The sequence below is a fragment of the Polistes dominula genome, unplaced genomic scaffold, assembly GCF_049000335.1.
Source record: "Polistes dominula isolate Pdom_NZ unplaced genomic scaffold, Pdom_raw_medaka contig_68, whole genome shotgun sequence".
In the NCBI taxonomy this organism is placed as follows: domain Eukaryota; kingdom Metazoa; phylum Arthropoda; class Insecta; order Hymenoptera; family Vespidae; genus Polistes; species Polistes dominula.
In genome coordinates, this window is record NW_028301034.1 from 301,343 (window position 1) to 321,168 (window position 19,826).

Genomic DNA, 19,826 nt, shown 5'->3' on the forward strand with positions numbered 1-19,826 from the left:
TGCGTGTTTCTCGGCGCATGCGTATGGGGCTCCGGCGCATCCTCGATGGCGGTAGTTTCTATTGACATATCTATGTGCAACAGCAGGTGCGCATAAGGGTCCTTTCCAGTCGTTCCCCACGATTTTTGTTAAAGTGAAGGTGAGTCGTGTAATGTTATATAATATATTGAATTATAGTGTAAACATGTTATTTTTTTTAAATGTCCTCTTCCTATAATTTCTATCGTATTTTCATTGTCACGGGGGTCTAACGATACCCCATATTTGAGTGAAGTATACACGTTACTGAGGATTACATAGTGCGCATGCGTAGAAAAATCCCACGTCCTTGCATCACTGATACATCACTATAGAGAAGTATTAAGTACATAATGCATATAACATTTTTTATATGCATTAAAAAAAGGTGACGACTAACCTGGATCTTGACAGGAATAGAATAAATTTCTCTTAATAAATAATTCTACACTATGTTGAAACCAAAAGCTCTTACACAAGTTTTGAGCCAGGCGAATACAGGTGGTGTTGAAAATACTTTGTAAGTTATACATTTTGTATTAAAGTTTAAATTTTATAAAAACTTTTTGTCACGTTTATTAACCTAAACATAATATTGTTAAATTAATCATAATATATCACCTAATATATATTTATACAAGTAAAATGAATTAAATGTATATTTATTATACTGTATTATTAAATTATACTTGTGTATTTTATAACCAATATTATGATAAACTTCATTTCGCTATATAATAAATAAGTTCTTGTAAGAAATTAATAATGAATAATATTACAGGTTACTCAACAGAGATGGTGGTTTATTAGCGTATAGTGGCTATGGAGATAAAGATGCTAGAATAACTGCTGCTATTACAAGTAATATTTGGTCAGCTTATGAAAAGAATGGAAGAAATGCATTTAAAGAAGATGAATTACAATTTGTTTTGATGGATTGCGCGGTAATCATACAATCAACCTATCAAAATAACATTACGAATAATTTTTTAAAATCTAACCTATTTAAAAAGCACTGCAACATTATAATTTTAGATTAAACTTGATAATTCATGAATATCTTATTTCAGGAAGGCAAAGTGGTGATTACAGAAGTAGCAAATTTATTATTATGTTTGTATGCTAAAGAGAATGTAGGATTTGGTTTATTAAGAGAAAAAGCACAAGCACTTGCTAAATATCTTGATCGACCTTTGAAAACAATTGCTAATATGCCGTGAATAAGATTTTGTATATAATATACAAATTATATATTTATATATATAAATATATATACTACTTAAGGTACTACTATAATAATTACTATAATGTTCATATTTGTATACATCTCTTGAAATCTTTATAATTTGTATTATATGTGTACATAAGTACGTATATTAATAAATAAGTTTTCATATTTTAATATTTTTTTCGTACTTCATAATAACTATAATTTATTATTGGTAAAATAATATCTACAAATATTTATATAATATTTATATGAGAAGAAAAAAAGGTCTTAGTGATAAAGTTAAATATAGCAAACAAATTTGTAATAAGCTTTTTATTTAATCTGGATAATAATAAAAAATGCAAACAATTAAGATTGTAATTTACTATGAATGTATAATTTATTTTACAAGTAATATAATGCAACAACAATAGAATGTAATGAAATTATGCTCACATACTTAAATCAAAATTAAATGTTAATAATGTCTTTATCATACTTTATCATAATATTTAAGAATGAAAATTATCTTTTGCTCATAAAAATGGAAATGACTATTTAATAAATATAACCACCTTTGCATTAATTATAATTTACAGATAATTGCACTAATATATATATATATAATAATTATTGCATCTAAAGTTACTGTAACTGTTTCTATCAAGTGAAGTTACTTTGAAATGATTATTCAAATTAATCTAGATCTTATTTTGTTTTATATTATCAATAAATGTGCAATGACCATACAACGATGTTACTTGTGAATTTACATGCAATTACGCATGTATTATAAATATATAAAAAATCTAGATATTTTTATTTTTATAAGTATTATAACTAGCCAATTATGCACATTTATTCAGTGATTAGTTTTCTTTTATTATACTCTTAATCAACTATTTTGTTGCAGTATTAATGAAGTATAATTACAATTAATATTAAATACGAATTCATACATTAGTTTGTTTACTTGTGCATTATTTGTATAGCTATAAATATATATAATTGTATATAAGTTTAAATACAAATTATTAAACGATCTTTTATATTATTGATTAAATGTAAACATAGATCTTGTTTAATATAATGGTTATTTCAAAGTGAATTTTGATAATATAAATATTCATTTTTATATATCGTTTTCGTATTAAAATAATAAATTCCGAATTCCATAACAACAATATGAACTTATCCCTATATATTATATTTAATATTCTCGTATTATAATTACTATAGAATTTGTAAAGTCTTCTATTATCCATTCTTATTTATTTTTTAAATCAAGATATAATTATTTCCTAAATCATGTAATTATTTATTAAAGACATATAAACTATAAATATATTTAAATCGGAATATTTCATACGTGTACATAATTTCTATAACTATAATATTGTGAGAGTACATAATATCAAAATCCATGTGAAATATTGAAAATATATCTTGTGTAAATAAAATATATTATAATGTCTTCTACAAATGTAATAAGGTAATTCAATTATTACTAGCTCAAATTTATCTGAGCAAAAATTAAGTCGAAACATAAATTCGTTCATTTTTATTTATTATAATATTTTTTTTTTTTATGTTATTACTTGTTTTTTTTTTTTTTTTTTTACATTTCTTATAAATAATAGTATTAAAGTGCTATTTTTATTATATATGAATACCACCCTCATATTGAAAATTTAAATATTGAATTTATATTCAGTTCAAAAATTTATTTTATAAACGCATAATTCTTGATAATTATTTAGACTTATAAATATAAACATTAATGTGAAACTAATGGCATATATATTTAACTAAGGAAGAAATTAATTGCATTGAAATATATTTGAAAATCAGATTAATAGTAATGGTCCTAAAGTTATTGACAAATTACAATGTTTGTTTCTTAATATATTTGTCATGAAAGTAACTGATATTGTTGTGCAAATCAATACTTTTATCAAAAGTATTACGATCAATCTAAATATTTCAATTAGTGAGATTAATAAATCTAGTGATCTTATTACATTTCTTTTCAATGTAAAAACTTCAATGTAATTTACTGCTAATGTCATTGATCAGTTATATCTTGAAATATTAGGATTATACATTCATTGGGTTTGCTAATAAGTAATGTGCCGACATGTTCAGTAAAAAATACTGTATACAGTGTTGTTTATTTAGATATAAAATACTGACAATTCTGCCGTTACTTATTGGCTAATCCAATTAATTATGATATTAATTATATTTAGAATAATATGTTTTATAGATAGATATAATTATATTTTCTTATTTCATTTCTAAATATGCGTATATTGTCTAGGATGATTTTTTTTTTTTAGTAGGCCTGGAACAATTGACAAACAATGTCTATTGCAAATTTTCTCAGTATTTTTATTCGCTACTGAGGATTATTATATATGTATATGTGTGTGTATGTACATACATATATATTGTACGAAGTCAAAAATTAATGAAACTTAGAAAAATGAAGTATGTATATAATCATTAATTTATTATCCCTCTCTTTTATGATTTGATCTCTTATTAAAGGGACAATTATATATATATATATATATGCTACATATTCTGCGTATTAATAATTATTATTTTTGTGATATCATAATTTTGTTGAATGTTTACCTGTTTTTATAGCATAAGGCCCAACATTGTGATCTTAGAGAATAATGTAACAAGTTATTTTCTTTAAAAATTGTTTTATTGTTTCAATACTAATATGTATCTGAAGATTACTTAACACGTTAGTAGTAAACACTTTGATTCAGATACTTAAAGTTATAATGCTAGCTATATAAATATCATACATTATGTTTTATAGCGGCAGTGCAAGGTAAGTAATTTAGAGAATCTTATGATACAATTACAAATAAAAAGAAATCTTGTAGAAAAAATTTGGTACAAAAGGATAAACTATGCACTACCACAGATATATATATATATCTACATTCTTTGTAGAAACTTTTTTTTTTTTTTTATATGAAAAAGATGACTTCCGTAAATACTATTATCCATTAAACTACTCAGTAAAGCTAAAACATAACTTTAGCTATCGTTAAACAACTTTGGTTATTATTAGTAACATATTTGCCATTTTATCCTTAGTATGTCTCCTTTGAAAGCAGATAACTGTAATATGTGTTTAAAGGAAAAAAAAAAAAAGAACAATAATATCTTCCTAGAATTATTTTTCATTTGTTAATTTTTATAAAATTGTAAAATACTGAGTAAGTGAAATATCATCAAAGATGAAAGTAATATCTTTCATTACGATAAGTTAATGAGAATGTACATGTCTTCATTAATAATGAAGCTATAATACTTTCCATTGTAAAAGTTTCATATACAATATTGCTAAATAATAAATATCGATATAAAATATATAATTAAAATTTGTAGTAGACTTTTTCATATTGTTTCTTATTTTCTTTTTTTTTTTGGTTTTCTTTTTTTGCTAAATTATAATCATATAGAAATGAAAACTTGCAAATGGAGACCGTATAAATCTTAAAAAATAAACTATTAACTAAAAAAAAAAAAAAAACAGATACAGTCTTCGTCTTCTTGCTGCACAGTTGATCTAATTAAAGGAGGCAAGAAGGGATAAGGGACGGATTTAGATTACATGCGTGATCCCTTCTGTTGTAAGACCTAAAATATAACCCCATAATTCAAATATTTTGATTGTTTAAAATGAAAAAAAAATAAAAAAGAATAAAATTATCAATTTTTAAACAATAATTATCAAAATCATTCATAATTTATTACATTATTTGTAATGTTGTTTTAGATCAAAATAATGTATGATATATTATTATTGTTCAGCCTCTGCTATATTGTTGTTGTACAGAATTATTTCATTGCACAAGTATCATTTATAAATTCGATTATAAAAATATGAAATATATACTAAAATAAAATAATACAGAAAGAAATAATAAATTGTATAATTAAAATTATAATCAATAATATTGTTACTAATCAAATTATTTATTTATTTACTTATTTCCATATTATAATGTGTATTTCTTTAAGTAGTCAATAATTTCTTTACTAAACAATGTTATAATTAAATAAATAAGCATATAAATAACATGTGTATGTAATGAACTAATTGTAACATGCATTATTAAATCATGCAGGATACAGGGCAAATAGAAACCAAACCAATGAAAGAAAAAATCTTTATTATACGATAATAGCATGCATTACAATAATAATAATCATAATAATAATAATAATGATAATAATAATAATAATAATAATAATAATAATATGATACATACAACAAATATCAGAGGCAGAACATGCTCATGCAAATTGATGTAAAAACTTTTGAATTCAATTCTATTAAAATTAATCAAATTTGTTCTTTATGAAAAAAAAAAAAAAAAAAAAAAAAAAAAAAAAACAACAAACTAATATCGCGTGATTTCTTATTGTTAAAGTCATATTGTAAAGTTATCTCTTGACAAATAATTATATAAATGAATATTTCATGTTATTTATAAGATTTCATCAAGTTAATTTACTGATTTTATTTTTTTTTATTTTTTTTTTTTTTTTTTTTTTTTGATATAAGTAATTTTATTTTTCTTTATTTTAATTTTTGTGCTGTGTGTCATATAGTTATTACAAATAATAAAATATGAGATTTGTAAATATCAATATATGATAATAATATAAATAGAATAATTAAGGGCAAATAGTGTTATTTTAAGAATTGCATATAATGTTAATTATCTTTGGCCATTATACAATGTATAAATACATGTAAAAAAAATATATTATTACTAAAAATTGTATATTGAAATAAATATTTTCAAGAAAGGTGGCGCTTAAGATAATACTGATAAAATATGTTTTATTCATTGTGATGTGCATGTTAATAAGAAATTATGCACACATTTGGATATTTATATGAATTTCTTTCAAATATATCCATTTAATAAAAAAGCTACGAAGAAAATAATCGTCATATAGTTTTTTGTTTTTGTAATAGAATGAAATATATTGAACGTAATATTCGTTCAATATACGAATTACATTATACATAACTATTTTGACTAGAACAAGAACTTAAATAGAGGGTATGGGATAGTGTACCTTAACACGATCAGTAGATTTCTGTTCCTTACTATTGATTTGACTTGGTCCATTTTCACGACTCACCACAACTAGGAGTTCAGCATTGTGATTTCCATAATTATATGTGGTGTTGAGATTGATTAGCTACAAATGAACAATCATATACCAAACTATAGAATATTAATATAAAGGAGGTTAAATTTAAATAGAAAAGTTTCAATTTGTCATACGGTGTTATTCGATTAATTGTAAATTGTTTGTTTTATTATATGTTCAAATACCTGTTCAAATTTCCACCCATCGGACAATGTTGACATCATCTGTGTTATTTCATCTTCATGACTTTGCAATACTCTATAAACATATTTCTTCGAATCTTTTAAAGGTTTTGTATCTCGCATTACAATGCGTTCCTTAACTAGCCGAATTAGTTCTGTAATATTATAAAATTCTGCCTCTTCTAATACACCTTCTTCAGTTAAGTCCTTATTGATAACCAATTTACCATGTCGTAAATAATTTAAGATAGGACTAAAATATGTTGGATCACGGTCTATTAAGTAAGCACCAGTTTCATCCTATAAAAAAAACTTGTAAATCACTGTACTATATCACTAAACACATCATTTTATTGATTTAATCAATTCACATTGTTCAATCCAAGGTCATAATTATGTTCACATTATATTAATGAAAATCAAACACAAATTTTTAAATCAAGAATTTGCAAGAATAATATTTTTTACGATTTTCACCAACGACATTGTTAATAAAATTAATTGAAAAATAATATATATATATAATAATAATAAGAGGTAGTATGGATAATAACAATGATATATTTTTTTTGTAAAGTTCATTATATTGTCACAATGCTGTTGGTCTCAAATTTACGTATATAGTATAATATTTATATGAAAGATTAAAACACGATAAAAAGAATTATATGTTTAAAGTTTTCAATTATTTTTGTTACTTTAGTTTCACTTAAAATATGCAATGAAATTTTAATAATGAGTTTCAGTTACAAATAACCTCACAAAAAGAACTAACCCTGTCCGATATAAGATCCGAATCTTCTTGACAAAGTCGATAAAGAAATGAGTTAGGGTCCCGACCCAACGTAGTTTTTGAAGTTAAGAAATATGTTCCGCCCACATTTAATTTCACCCATTGTATATTACAACGTTGTTGAATATTATTTTCTGTCATTTCGTGTGAGTTCTTCTCGCTAAAGTTCGCCATGTCCGCTTTGACATTCGTATATATGTATTCGTATGTATATGCATATATGCTATGGAGGGTAGAGGTAAGGAGTATCATCCATAGAGATATTATAGATAGAGGAAACAAACCATGGGCGGTTGTGTAAGTGAAAATGTCTCTGCATGAATACAGCAGCAAAAAACTAAAGGTTGATGTTGTCTCTCTCTAACTCATGCAGTACCGGCATGAGAACTAAAATCAGCTACCTTAACCTCTACTAGCAGACTAATGCGCATGCGCCGCTCAGCGCAAGTTAGAAAGAGACAACATCAACCTCTCATGTTCTATCTCTTTTTATTTCGACGACAGGTTTTATGCTGGCTTGTCTGCTCTATGTATAATATCTCTATGGTATCATCTCATATGGGAGAAAATGTGAAAAAGTGTCCAGCGTTTTCTGAAAATCTTAGTTCAAAAACCTTCCAGAATGGCGCTGGTGAAAATAGAGATGTGGTATGAATGTAGCAATTGTAAACGAATTGAAGTATACCGAGTTATGTAATAATGTAGTAAATATAACCTTAAAGAATTATTATGAGAAAACGTGTAGCTAGTGTGATTTTATTTCGTGAAGTGTGAATAGTACGTTTATTGATTTTTTATCATTTAATTTTATAAAAAAAGTATGTGAATAACAAAACATTTATGGGTAAAATTTGTGTTCCTTGTTTATTTCTCAATTCTACTTCAATAATATTTGGCGCTTCCTTTTAAATTTATCTTGAAGCTACTGTGGCGCTACCCTAATTGAATGCATTTTGACGGACACTTTTCATATACACAGATGATACTCCTTACCTTTACCCTCCATAATATATGCCTACAAACTGCGCATAGATTAAATTTCCAAAGAAGATTGGCATCTTTCATTGTGTAAAAGTGAAAATATGGCAGATGTACAAGTTTAAAGGACAAGATCATACGCGAGTTGCAATAATTACTCGATAGAGGCAGCGTTAGTTCTCTAGGATGCTTTACTTAGAGTTTTAGTAATCATGTTTTTATTTCTAATCAAGATAGATACTTCTTAACCTAGTTATAACTTAAAGCTTTACATCCTCAAAGTATATGTTATATTATTACATATACATTTAAGAACTTTGTAGACAAAAAAATATTGCTAAAATATTTGTCTTTCCCTTTCTCTATTTTTTTTTATTTTTATTATGAAATATATTCTGAATTAAAATGAATATGTTGCTAATTCGATGCTTAAATTTAAATCTATATTTAGTGCATCCTATTTAAATGGTAAATCGTATTTCGAGTTATGTCGATTTTTGGACGATAGCACTCGAGTGCTTCGATACGATTAATGTAAAGTATCATTGTAGATATAAGTGACAATAAATACAGATACAAAGCGCCCTCATGAAAAGTGTACTAATTTTCAAGTGGCAAACGCGCTTAACCATTATCTTCGACAAATGTTTTCTTCCTTTGCTAGCTCTGCTGACCCGCTAGCCTCTGCTGATAGAGAACCGGCAAAATGGACGGTATCGCATTGAACGCGTCCGATCATGTCTTAGAAGTGATTTTCTCTTATCTAGATTTGCACACTTTAAAAAACTGTGCATTGGTATGTAAGAGGTGGTATAAATTCTTAAGGGATGAAAATAATGATGTATGGAGAATGCACTGTATTAGAACATTAGCTCAAGAAGCACTTAGTTCTGATTTATTATCATCGGTACCCACTTACAAAGCGAAACTTCGAGCATATTATCATGCTTGGAATCCTAACGATTGTTCGCGTAATGTTTATATCAAGTCAAATGGATTTACATTGCATAGGTATGTTTTTTAATCAAACTATCCAATTCTATTGTTTGTAATCATTAAATATTTATTTTATTTCATTTTTATTATTTTGTAACACTTTGTAGATCTTTAACATCTGTATCATTTGAATTATCAACAAATAACCAAAGAGCGTTTATACTTTTTGTTTTTTATTTGTCATGGGAAATTTGAAATATGGAATACTTGCTTAAATAAAGTATTCAAGTATTTATAAATAAAAGGTTTTACATTGTGATATCGAAGCTATTATTATTTACAAAGTTATACTTTTTTATATTATCATTGTGTATTAATGAATTACTAATCATTAGATTAATTAAAGTATTTTTTTAGGAATCCTGTTGCACAAAGCACAGATGCTTGTAGAGGTAAAATAGGTTTTCGGCATGGACGTCATGCATGGGAAGTAATATGGGAAGGACCATTAGGTACAGTAGCTGTTGTAGGTATAGCTACAAAAGAGGCGTCTTTGTTATGTCATGGATATGTAGCTTTGCTTGGATCTGATGAACACTCTTGGGGGTGGAATCTCGTTGACAATCATTTACTACACAATGGAGATGCACAAGGGAGTTATCCATTACTCAATAATGCTCCAACATACCAGGTGAAAGTTCTTCTTAATTTGATTAGAATAAATCAATAAAATGTTAGAAGAAGAGATAATTAAATTAATGAAAGAAACTAATATGTATTATTATTATTATTTTCATTTCAGATAGGAGAAAAAATCAGAGTCATACTGGACTGTGATGATAACACATTGTCATTTGAAAAGAATTATGAGTTTCTAGGTGTAGCTTTTAGAGGTATTACTTATGATTTTTTTGTTACTATTTTATAATACGATTAATCATTTAACCAATTTTTACACAACATTCTATATTTGTTATCAAATAATCAGCATCAGATTTCATTTTACAACTAACTGCACAGGGTTACCAGATAAAAGGTTATATCCATCGGTTTCTGCAGTATATGGAAATTCAGAAATATCAATGGTGTACATAGGGCCACCTCTAGATGGCTAACGTTTTACTTCCAACAAAAAGATATATTTGAATACTTATTCAAAACTACATTCTGCAGTTTGCTGCAGAGCTTGTGGCATCTTATATCGACGTATCTACGTTTCAGTAGATCTAGCACACTAAAAGATATGATTCTCTTATTGGAGAATGTGTGCCTACTAAATTACGTGGTTGGTAATACTGTAAATAGTTAGTTTTATTATTGTATTTTAGATGGAGTGTTATTAATTGCACAACATCATTCAATTATTTCAATTTTTCTTTTATCAGATCCATTATAAGGTCATATAATAATGATCATGATATAGGATAAAAGTATTTTTATGAATTCCAACCATATAATTTCAATATTATACTGGAACTGAATTTAATATAAATTTTAATCGTTCTTTTAACCAGTTTATAAAACACTCAAATTCCTATTTATTCGAATAACAATTGGTTTAAAATTGTCTTATATCAAAGAAGTACATTTTATTTTTCTAAAAGTGTATTATTTACTAAAAAAAAAAAAATCACATAGAGCATATTTGATAATTAATTCAAATTTTATAAACAAATTAAAATGTGATTTAATTTTTTATATTTGCATATGGTCAAAACACATTGAACGTAGATATTACATTGGATTTGATTTTACTATAAAATATAGGATTTAAATTTGATATATATTGAACTTTTAATTCATGTTAATTTTACGTGTTTAATTTATAGTTTCTTTTATTTTTTTAATATAAATTACTTACCATAGGATATATATATATATAAAAATTTTATCAGTATTATTTATTTGTCTTATATATTATTTCGTATATATAGTGCAAATATTGAACAACTATAATTGTTTAATAATTTACCATTCAAACAGTCTGAACTTTGTATTATATAATATTTTTGTTTTTCACAAATTAATGTATAGTTTATTTATAAAATTTTAATTTAACAATCTAATATTTAATATATTATTATTTATATTATTTTGTGTATTTTTGTTTGTTTAATTATAGCTGTAATATCTATATTATTAGATACACTAGTCATTGTCCAAGGAATGTGTTTTATTATTTCCCGTTTGACTGTATGCAAGTATTGCAATGTTATATACAAATTTCATAGAAACGTTCACAGAAATGAAATTTAATGAAATAAACTGTTAAAAATAATGAATCTTTGGCAAGATTCCTTAACTTATATAAATTCAGGGTCTTTGTATGTTTATAAAATTATACATTACAAGTATCTCTTATAGTTCTTGTGGCCTGTAAACTATTTGTATATACACATACATGCATATATATATATATATATATATATATATATATATATATATATATATATATATATCATAGAAAAAAATGAGATTTACATATGAACATATTTTCCGCAAAGTGTGTTAATGTGTCCTGATTAGGGTGTATGTGAATTTTGTGAAAAACATAAATAATATTAATCCCAATTAATATTTATTAAGTATTATCAAATAAGTTTAAGCACCATCACAGTTGGCCCTATCTATTTACATAATCGTTAGTTTCGATATATCTACATTCCATTTTATAGTAACGATCATCTATATAGTTATATAAAATTTAAAAATTTTTTCACACTATTTAATATATTACAATTTGATAAAAAGGAAAAAAAAACGAAGACAAAGTTCTCTCTATACAAAAAAAAAAATATTCTGCAATGATCTATGCAATTTATCTTATTATGATATTCAGTGGCTGTAGTATTTATTTATTTATTTATTTATTATTTGTATTATTTAATTAAGTTTATTCTTATTTAACTTACTTATATAGTATTATAATATGAATGGATACCATAATATAATACAATACAATGTTATATTTTCATTAGTTTCCAAAGTCTACCCTTAGATCAATATTAATTTATGAAACAAGTGTAATTTGTGATACTTTTGAGTTTCTATAAAATACCCTAGAATGAATGATTACTTAATTAAAGAAGTAATGTTAGTAAATTGGATTACATAAACAGATTGTGAATGTGATAATGCTTATTGTGCATAGCAAACTGTTAATAAGTTCACTCCTCTACCTCAGAAACTATACATGATTTGGGATTAAGTCCTTAAATTGTATATTATATTATTTTAATTATTTTATTCATATCATCAAACAGAAAGAGGCTACACATAAAATCCGTTTTAACATAATGTAAATATGATGTATAAAATTTCATACCACTATTGTGGTTAAATGCACAAGAATATTTCACATCTAAAAAAAAAAAAAAAACGATTCTAATATGCTTTTAGCATCTACATTGTAAAAATTCTTGTATTAAATACATACATGATATGTAATTACAAACTATTTGTCCTCTGTTAAATAATTATGAAACAATGCTATTTTTATTATGAGATAATACTAATATCTAGTTTAGTAAAAGCTGCTTCTAGTAATTATTATAGCTAAATTATTTATAATGTGTATATATATATATATTTATTTACTGATATCATAACATTTATTAAGTGTAGTCAAAAGTAGTTTTTTTAAACTTTTATAAAATACAAATATGTGTATAGTATAGTAGATGTATATAAATTACACAGGGTGTCCTGTAACTAATGATACAAGCGAATAGGGGTGATTATACATGACAAATTTATTTTAAGTCGAAAATAAAAGAATAACATTTTTCATATAAAGTTTTATTTTCGAGAAAAATAAATTTGAAAATTTGTAAACAAAAAATTACGGGTATATTTAGAAAACAAAGTCTTATAATAACAAATTTTATTTTATTTTATTTTTTCGATTTAATTTTTCATATAGAACTACCCCTGTGCATGTTTATACCACCAGTTAGGTGGACACGCTGTATATATATATATATATATATATATATATATATATATATATATATATATATATATATATAAGTATAGCTAAAGTTATATATATATATATATATATCAGTATTAAATTGTATTATTTGATTTAATCGTAGAAATCCTTGGTTTTATTGGAAATAATTAGACGTTTTTGAGAAAGCATATAAAAAGAATTTTATTACAAACTAAAACTAGTAGTTTAGAAAATAATGAGGTTATATATGAATCCATATTGAAATTTGATCCGTTTTTAAAATCAGCTTTTCTTTTTTACAACAATGCTCGTATTTATCCATTCTTTTCTCTCCTTGTACTTTAAAAACCAATGCAAAACACCTTAACTACTCATCTTTTGTAAATTCATATATTACCTAGTTGAAGTATAAAATTCTGATTTCTTTCATATGGAAACAGGTCAGTAAAGTTATTTCAAAGTTTAGCTAGTCATTTCACAAATTTACAAATTTGAAAAAATATAAATTATTTTTTAATTTAAATTAATGAAACATGATAAATTTATGAAATATATTTTATATATACTCCAATAAGATCAGTGTTTATGTCACTCAATGTCAGTTTTTTGTTTGAATATATATGACACTTTAAGATGTCGCTACGTGTAGTTTATCGCAATCAGCAATAAAAGAAATGTCTTTTCTTTTATACAAATAAATCGTTAAAAAGAATGGCCTCATAGTTAATAAATCTATTTTATGGATTAGTTTAAAGTAATAATATTTGGAATGTACTTCGATGACTGTTTATAAATTTTGTATAATTTGAAACATTAAATTTATATATATATATATAAACATCTTATTAAATTCTGAGATTGAAGTGCATGTGTATATGGTTATTTAATGGATTTTCAAAAGTCTTATTATACTATATAATATATTTGAATATTGTATCTATGTGCACTGAAAATAATTTGAAAAAGAAATAATTTTCAAGAAATTGTCATTATGGCATCACCAGCCCCTAAATCTCCCGAACAATCAGAACGAAATAGAAAATATGATCGACAGTTGAGGTATTTAATAAATAACTGTAAAATTTGCTAAACATTATAAACAAAATTGTTCAAAATGTCTTCTTATATTTTTCTATTATTGTATACGCGTTTTATCCTTAGTATTTTCATATATTCATTATATTATGTTTTATTACATTTTTAGGTTATGGGGAGATCATGGACAAGCTAATTTAGAAGCAGCACATATTTGTCTTATAAATGCTACTGGATTGGGAACTGAAATTTTAAAATCATTAGTTCTTCCTGGTATTGGTGCATTTACTATTGTAGATGGGAAAAAAATAACAAATGAAGATATTGGAGCAAAGTATGTGACAAATATTGAATGTACATTTAAATTCGATTTATTTTCTATTTATTATTTATTCATTGCATTTATCTCTGTTTAGCTTTTTTCTAGAAGCAGATAGTGTTGGAAAATCAAGGGCTCAAGTTGCGACCCAGATGTTATTAGAGTTAAATCCTGATGTCAGAGGTGATTATATTGATGAAGAACCTGAACAAGTTTTGTATAATAGTCCGGATTTTTTAAATAACTTTACAGTAGTAGTTGCTACTTCATTAACAGAAAAGTAAGTATTACATTAAAAAAATTAACTTATTAGGTATTTAAAAAATCAAATCAAATATATTATCTTTTATATAGGATTGGATAGAAAGTATCCGCGGAAATTTACTTTTATTTCAAATTTAATTTTACAAAGAATGAATAAACCGATTTAGGTCAAATGTGCGCCGTTTTGTTCGATAACTTGTTGCCATTTTGAAGGTAATTTCATTATGCCTCTCTCATAGAAGCCCTCATCCCTATTGGCTAAGAAGTGAGATAACCAATTTTCACAAGCCTCTTTTGAGGGCAGCTTAGTACTGCCAAGAGCATTTTGCATGGACCGGAAAAGGTGGTAATCATTTAGTACCAGGTCCGGACTATACGGTGGGTGCGATATAACCTCCCATCCAAGTTCCCGGAGTCTCTGCCGGGTCGTCAAAGATGTGTGCGGTCTAGCGTTGTCCTGATGGAACACAACACCCTTTCTATTCACCAATTCTGGCCGTTTTTGGTCAAGCGCCTGCTTCAATCTGGTCAGTTGTTGACAGTTTATGTCCGAATTGAGTATTTGGCCATAGGGCAGCAGCTCATAGTAGATGATTCCCTTCCAATCCCACCAAACACACAGTAAAACCTTCTTGGCCGTCAATCCGGGCTTGGCCGCCGTTTGGGATGATTCGCCGGCCTTCGACCATGATCTTTTACGCTTCACATTGTCGTATGTGATCCACTTTTCATCACCAATCACTATCCGTTTCAGAAATGGGTCGATTTTATTGCGATGCAGCAGTGTATGGCATGTATTGATTCGATCAAAAAGATTCTTTTGCGTTAAGTCGTGTGGCACCCAAACATCCAGCTTTTTTTTTGTATCCAGCCTTACTCAAATGGTTCAAAAGGGTTGTATGAGTGGTATTTAGTTTCTGGGCTAATGATCGAGTACTCACATGACGGTCTACCTCAATTAATTCCATGATTTTATCAGTATTTTCGACGATTGGCCGACCAGAGCGTCGTGCATCTTTGACATCGAAATTTCCGGAACGGAATCGAGCAAATCATTCCTGTGTGCGACTTTCACTTACAGCATCCTCACCGTAAACCGTACAAATTTGTCGGCATGTTTTTCCAGCGTTTTTGCCTTTTTTATAGTAATAAAGCATCACATAGCGTATTTCTTCGGAAATTTCACTCATTTTCAATGGAATATAACTTTTAACACGCATGACAAATTGCGAAACTGTCTGCATAAAGAATGTAGCTTGAAATGTCATCTTTCAAACGGCGTATAGTATAACCCGATAAGAATCATACAAATTGAGATATCGACGCTAGCACCATTTATTGGCAAATTCCGCGGATACTTTCTATCCAATCCATTATAATAATTTCTATAAAAATTTGTCTAGGTGCTTAGTCCTTTTGTCGAGACGACTTTGGGAGTTAAATATTCCCTTAATAGTATGTAGGAGTATAGGCTTTATTGCTTATATGCGAATTCAAGTAAAAGAACATACTATAGTGGAGACACATCCAGATAATGAGACACCAGATTTACGTTTGCATAAACCTTTTGGAACATTAAAAAAGCACTTAGATTCTATCGACCTTGACACATTGAACTTCAAAGATCATTCTCATATGCCATATGTTGTTATTTTATATAAATATTTATCTAAGTGGATTTTGAATCATGGAAGTTTGCCCAAGACTTACAAAGAAAAGCAACTATTGAGAGAAATGATTAAAAAAGGAATGAGAAAAGATGAACAAGATGTATTAAATATTGAAGAAAATTTTGAAGAAGCAATTAAAGCTGTAAATACATGTATAAATTATACTGACGTTCCTGATAGAGTTAAAAATATTTTAAATGACGAGTGTTGTATAAATCTAACAGCAAAGGTAAACACAAATATATTCCTTTCAACTTACTATTAACCCTTTCGCTACTACGAGCGACTATAGTCGCTCTCCATGTGATGCCACTCAGGTACTACGGGCGACTATAGTCGCTTTCCATGTGATGCCGCTGAGATACTACGAGCGGCTATAGTCGCTCCCGCTAAAGATGTCGCGTAATTGTATATATGATAAGCGCCTGCAGTTGCTATGCACAGAGTATCTCACTCTAGACATGCCGCGTGAGTCTTTCGTTTTGCATCATTTGTTTTTTACGGGCTTCAATAATAAACCAAATGCCTCGTTCATCAGTCTTACGACACCGGCTCGAACGTTGCGTGCACCGTGCACTGTTTCGGTGTAGCGCGCCGTACTGCGGGAGTACCGCGGCGGAGATCCGCCCCGTAGCGAAAGGGTTAAGTTAAATTCTATAATAACAATATTTTAACTGATAATTAAATGTATTTTAGAGCAGTCCATTTTGGATCATTGCTAAAGCAGTAAAAGATTTTGTTGATAATGAAGGTTGTGGTTCGTTACCATTAAAAGGAACATTACCAGATATGACAGCTGATACAGAGAAATATATAACTCTACAGCAAATGTATGATTTTAAACGAATAATGATTGATTAATATAACGTTTTCAAATAATCACATAATATCTATAATATTAATCTTGGTTTTATCTATTTTTAGTTATCACAAGCAAGCATTAGCTGATGTAGAAGCAGTGTGGAGACGCACACTACAATTGCTACAACAGCTAGGCAAATCTTCAGATTCAATATCTGAGAAAGATGTTAAATTATTTTGTAAATATGCTGGAGATATTTATGTAGAGAGAGGAACTTGTATAGCTGATGAATATGATCCTAAAATCATTAATACTAGTAATATAGGTAAGCAAAAAACAAAAACTATATATAGGATGGGTCACCACATTTTACCACCTTGATTTACGTTTTTATTATTACGCGTAGCAGACAATGTTTCACATGGAGTTGAATGGCTTTAAAAGGGGCTCATACTGATTGTACTTTTTTTTAGGTGGACTTGTCAAGTACATATGAAGGTCATTAATGTTTTTTTAAATGGAATGATATATTTTTTATTGTATCATCTGATGCTCTTTCATATTATTTACAAAAAAGTATTAACCTATTTATGTAAAAAGATTATTACTTTAGGAGATATTTGTAATTTTTGTCTATTTACAAAAAAGCTTCAATATGGCGACCATTTGCATCAGAACACTTTCTGAATCGAGAAATTAATGACACATTAACGTTTTTAATGTATCTTATGTTATTTCCTTGCATTCATTGACGATACGATCCCTTATATTGGCCATTGTAGTCGGAGGCTCAGCGTAAACTTTATTTTTTAAGTAGCCCCATAAGAAAAAGTCGAATGGCGTTAGATCTGGTGAACTAGCCGGAAAATGAATGGGCCCACCCCGTTCTATCCAACGATTTGGGAAGTGTTAGCCGCAGTTACGATAAATCCATCCGTTAGCTCTCGCGAAATCGAAAGACAAGCTGGAATTAGCCGCAAAAGCATTTTACGCATACTGAGAAAGCACAAATTCCATTCATATAATGTATCAAAGGTTCAAGAACTGCCCGCAAATGACTGTTATAAACGTTTAGAATTTTGTAATTGGGCTCTTACTCAAAGAGACAACTTTTTCATTTTCCGGCTAGATCACCAGATCTAACGCCCCTCGACTTATTCTTATGGGGCTACTTAAAAAATAAAATTTACGCTGAGCCTCCGACTAGAATGACCAATATAAGGGATCGTATCGTCAATGAATGCAAGGAAATGACATAAGATACATTAATAAACGTTAATGAGTCATTAATTTCTCGATTCAGAAAGTGTTCTGATGCAAATGGTCGCCATATTGAAGCTTTTTTGTAAATAGACAAAAATTAAAATATCTCCTAAAGTAATAATTTCTTTACATAAATAGGTTATTACTTTTTTGTAAATAATATGAAAGAGCATCAGATGATGCCATAAAAAATATATGATTCCATTTAAAAAAACATTAATGACCTTCATATGTCCTTGACACGTCCACCTAAAAAAAAAAAAGTACAATCAGTATGAGCCCCTTTTAAAGCCATTCAACTCCATGTGAAACATTGTCTGCTACGCGTAATAATAAAAACGTAAATCAAGGTGGTAAAATGTGGTGACCCACCTTGTATATAGCTTTTATGTTTTTATCCTCAACTCTCTTTTAAGATATTATTTTTATGATATATAAGAATATATTACATGTAATAATCATTATGTGTATTTTTTTAGTGGACAATTTGGAGAATCCTGAAAGTTTAATGGTGTATTATGTTGTACTTAGAGGAGTTGAAAAGTTTCAAACAGAATATAATTCATATCCCGGTGAATTTGATGATCAAGTTGAGCCTGACATTGTTAAATTAAAGGTATGTAACCTTTTTTTTTTTAATTCACCATAGGATATATAATATATTACAAGAAAAACTATTCATTACATTATAGGCTTGTATTACAAAATTGTTGAGTGAATGGGGGTGTGGATCTTTGGCAAAAGATGATTACGTACATGAATTTTGTCGATTTGGTGGCGCTGAATTACATTCGGTTTCTGCATTTTTGGGTGGATTGGCTGCTCAAGAAACTATTAAATTTATTACAAAACAGTATAAACCTCTTCATAACACTTTTATTTATGATGCTGTGACTTCACATTCTAGTACATTTTTTGTTTAGAAATAACTATTTTTTTTAAACATACGCATATACATATTATGTATATATATATGTTAAGTGAAGAACACAGTTTAATAATTTAAGTATCATCTTTATGCTTTAATTGTCAACAGATATGCGCGTTTAAAAAATTTGTACCTTTAACTTTTGCACCTTCTTTAAAAAATTGACGAACATATATTAATATATAAATTTATTATTAAGTTAAATAATTTTGCAAGAATATATATTATTGAGAGAAGTATCAGTGTTGTGTATATATATTTTTTAAATACATTC

The 19,826-nt window shown here is 27.2% G+C and overlaps 4 protein-coding genes across 5 annotated transcripts; 3 read left to right on the forward strand and 1 right to left on the reverse strand.

Moving 5' to 3' along the window:
- Nucleotide 1: 1 nt before the first annotated feature.
- Lamtor2 (Late endosomal/lysosomal adaptor, MAPK and MTOR activator 2) lies at nt 2–1,420 on the forward strand. The gene is made up of 4 exons (XM_015333607.2): nt 2–139; nt 407–538; nt 800–962; nt 1,089–1,420. Exons 2-4 carry the CDS (start codon nt 471–473, stop codon nt 1,236–1,238), a joined length of 381 nt encoding a protein of 126 aa, XP_015189093.1. The 5' UTR covers nt 2–139; nt 407–470; the 3' UTR covers nt 1,239–1,420.
- Nucleotides 1,421–1,597: 177 nt separating this feature from the next.
- Nucleotides 1,598–7,605, reverse strand: inc (BTB/POZ domain-containing protein inc). 2 transcript variants are annotated; one of them, XM_015333569.2, is made up of 4 exons: nt 7,385–7,605; nt 6,613–6,909; nt 6,350–6,475; nt 1,598–4,894 (listed from the first exon to the last, which is right to left on the reverse strand). In XM_015333569.2, the coding sequence occupies exons 1-4, from the start codon at nt 7,574–7,576 to the stop codon at nt 4,865–4,867; spliced, it is 645 nt and encodes a 214-aa protein (XP_015189055.2). In that variant the 5' UTR covers nt 7,577–7,605; the 3' UTR covers nt 1,598–4,864. The 2 variants fall into 2 exon arrangements, with proteins under 2 accessions (XP_015189055.2, XP_089030644.1); XM_089174518.1 differs by having other exon boundaries at nt 4,803–6,200.
- An 890-nt stretch (nt 7,606–8,495) lies between these two features.
- Fsn (F-box synaptic protein) lies at nt 8,496–12,770 on the forward strand. The gene is made up of 4 exons (XM_015333610.2): nt 8,496–9,391; nt 9,734–10,007; nt 10,119–10,209; nt 10,337–12,770. Exons 1-4 carry the CDS (start codon nt 9,087–9,089, stop codon nt 10,429–10,431), a joined length of 765 nt encoding a protein of 254 aa, XP_015189096.1. The 5' UTR covers nt 8,496–9,086; the 3' UTR covers nt 10,432–12,770.
- A 571-nt stretch (nt 12,771–13,341) lies between these two features.
- On the forward strand, nt 13,342–19,791 carry APP-BP1 (Nedd8-activating enzyme E1 regulatory subunit APP-BP1). Its single transcript, XM_015333588.2, has 8 exons — nt 13,342–14,330; nt 14,476–14,640; nt 14,723–14,905; nt 16,293–16,788; nt 17,256–17,389; nt 17,484–17,686; nt 19,104–19,240; nt 19,317–19,791. Exons 1-8 carry the CDS (start codon nt 14,263–14,265, stop codon nt 19,545–19,547), a joined length of 1,617 nt encoding a protein of 538 aa, XP_015189074.2. The 5' UTR covers nt 13,342–14,262; the 3' UTR covers nt 19,548–19,791.
- Nucleotides 19,792–19,826: the final 35 nt, after the last annotated feature.

Coding starts and splice junctions, on each gene's coding strand:
- Lamtor2 (XM_015333607.2), top strand. CDS start 471: ATGTTGAAACCAAAAGCTCTTACACAAGTTTTGAGCCAGGCGAATACA. Junction 539..799: donor GGTGGTGTTGAAAATACTTT/GTAAGTTATACA, acceptor ATAATATTACAG/GTTACTCAACAGAGATGGTG. Junction 963..1,088: donor TTGTTTTGATGGATTGCGCG/GTAATCATACAA, acceptor ATCTTATTTCAG/GAAGGCAAAGTGGTGATTAC.
- inc (XM_015333569.2), bottom strand. CDS start 7,576: ATGGCGAACTTTAGCGAGAAGAACTCACACGAAATGACAGAAAATAAT. Junction 6,910..7,384: donor CGGATCTTATATCGGACAGG/GTTAGTTCTTTT, acceptor TTTTTTTTATAG/GATGAAACTGGTGCTTACTT. Junction 6,476..6,612: donor ATGGGTGGAAATTTGAACAG/GTATTTGAACAT, acceptor GTTCATTTGTAG/CTAATCAATCTCAACACCAC.
- Fsn (XM_015333610.2), top strand. CDS start 9,087: ATGGACGGTATCGCATTGAACGCGTCCGATCATGTCTTAGAAGTGATT. Junction 9,392..9,733: donor AATGGATTTACATTGCATAG/GTATGTTTTTTA, acceptor GTATTTTTTTAG/GAATCCTGTTGCACAAAGCA. Junction 10,008..10,118: donor ATAATGCTCCAACATACCAG/GTGAAAGTTCTT, acceptor TTTTCATTTCAG/ATAGGAGAAAAAATCAGAGT.
- APP-BP1 (XM_015333588.2), top strand. CDS start 14,263: ATGGCATCACCAGCCCCTAAATCTCCCGAACAATCAGAACGAAATAGA. Junction 14,331..14,475: donor AAATATGATCGACAGTTGAG/GTATTTAATAAA, acceptor TTACATTTTTAG/GTTATGGGGAGATCATGGAC. Junction 16,789..17,255: donor GTATAAATCTAACAGCAAAG/GTAAACACAAAT, acceptor AATGTATTTTAG/AGCAGTCCATTTTGGATCAT.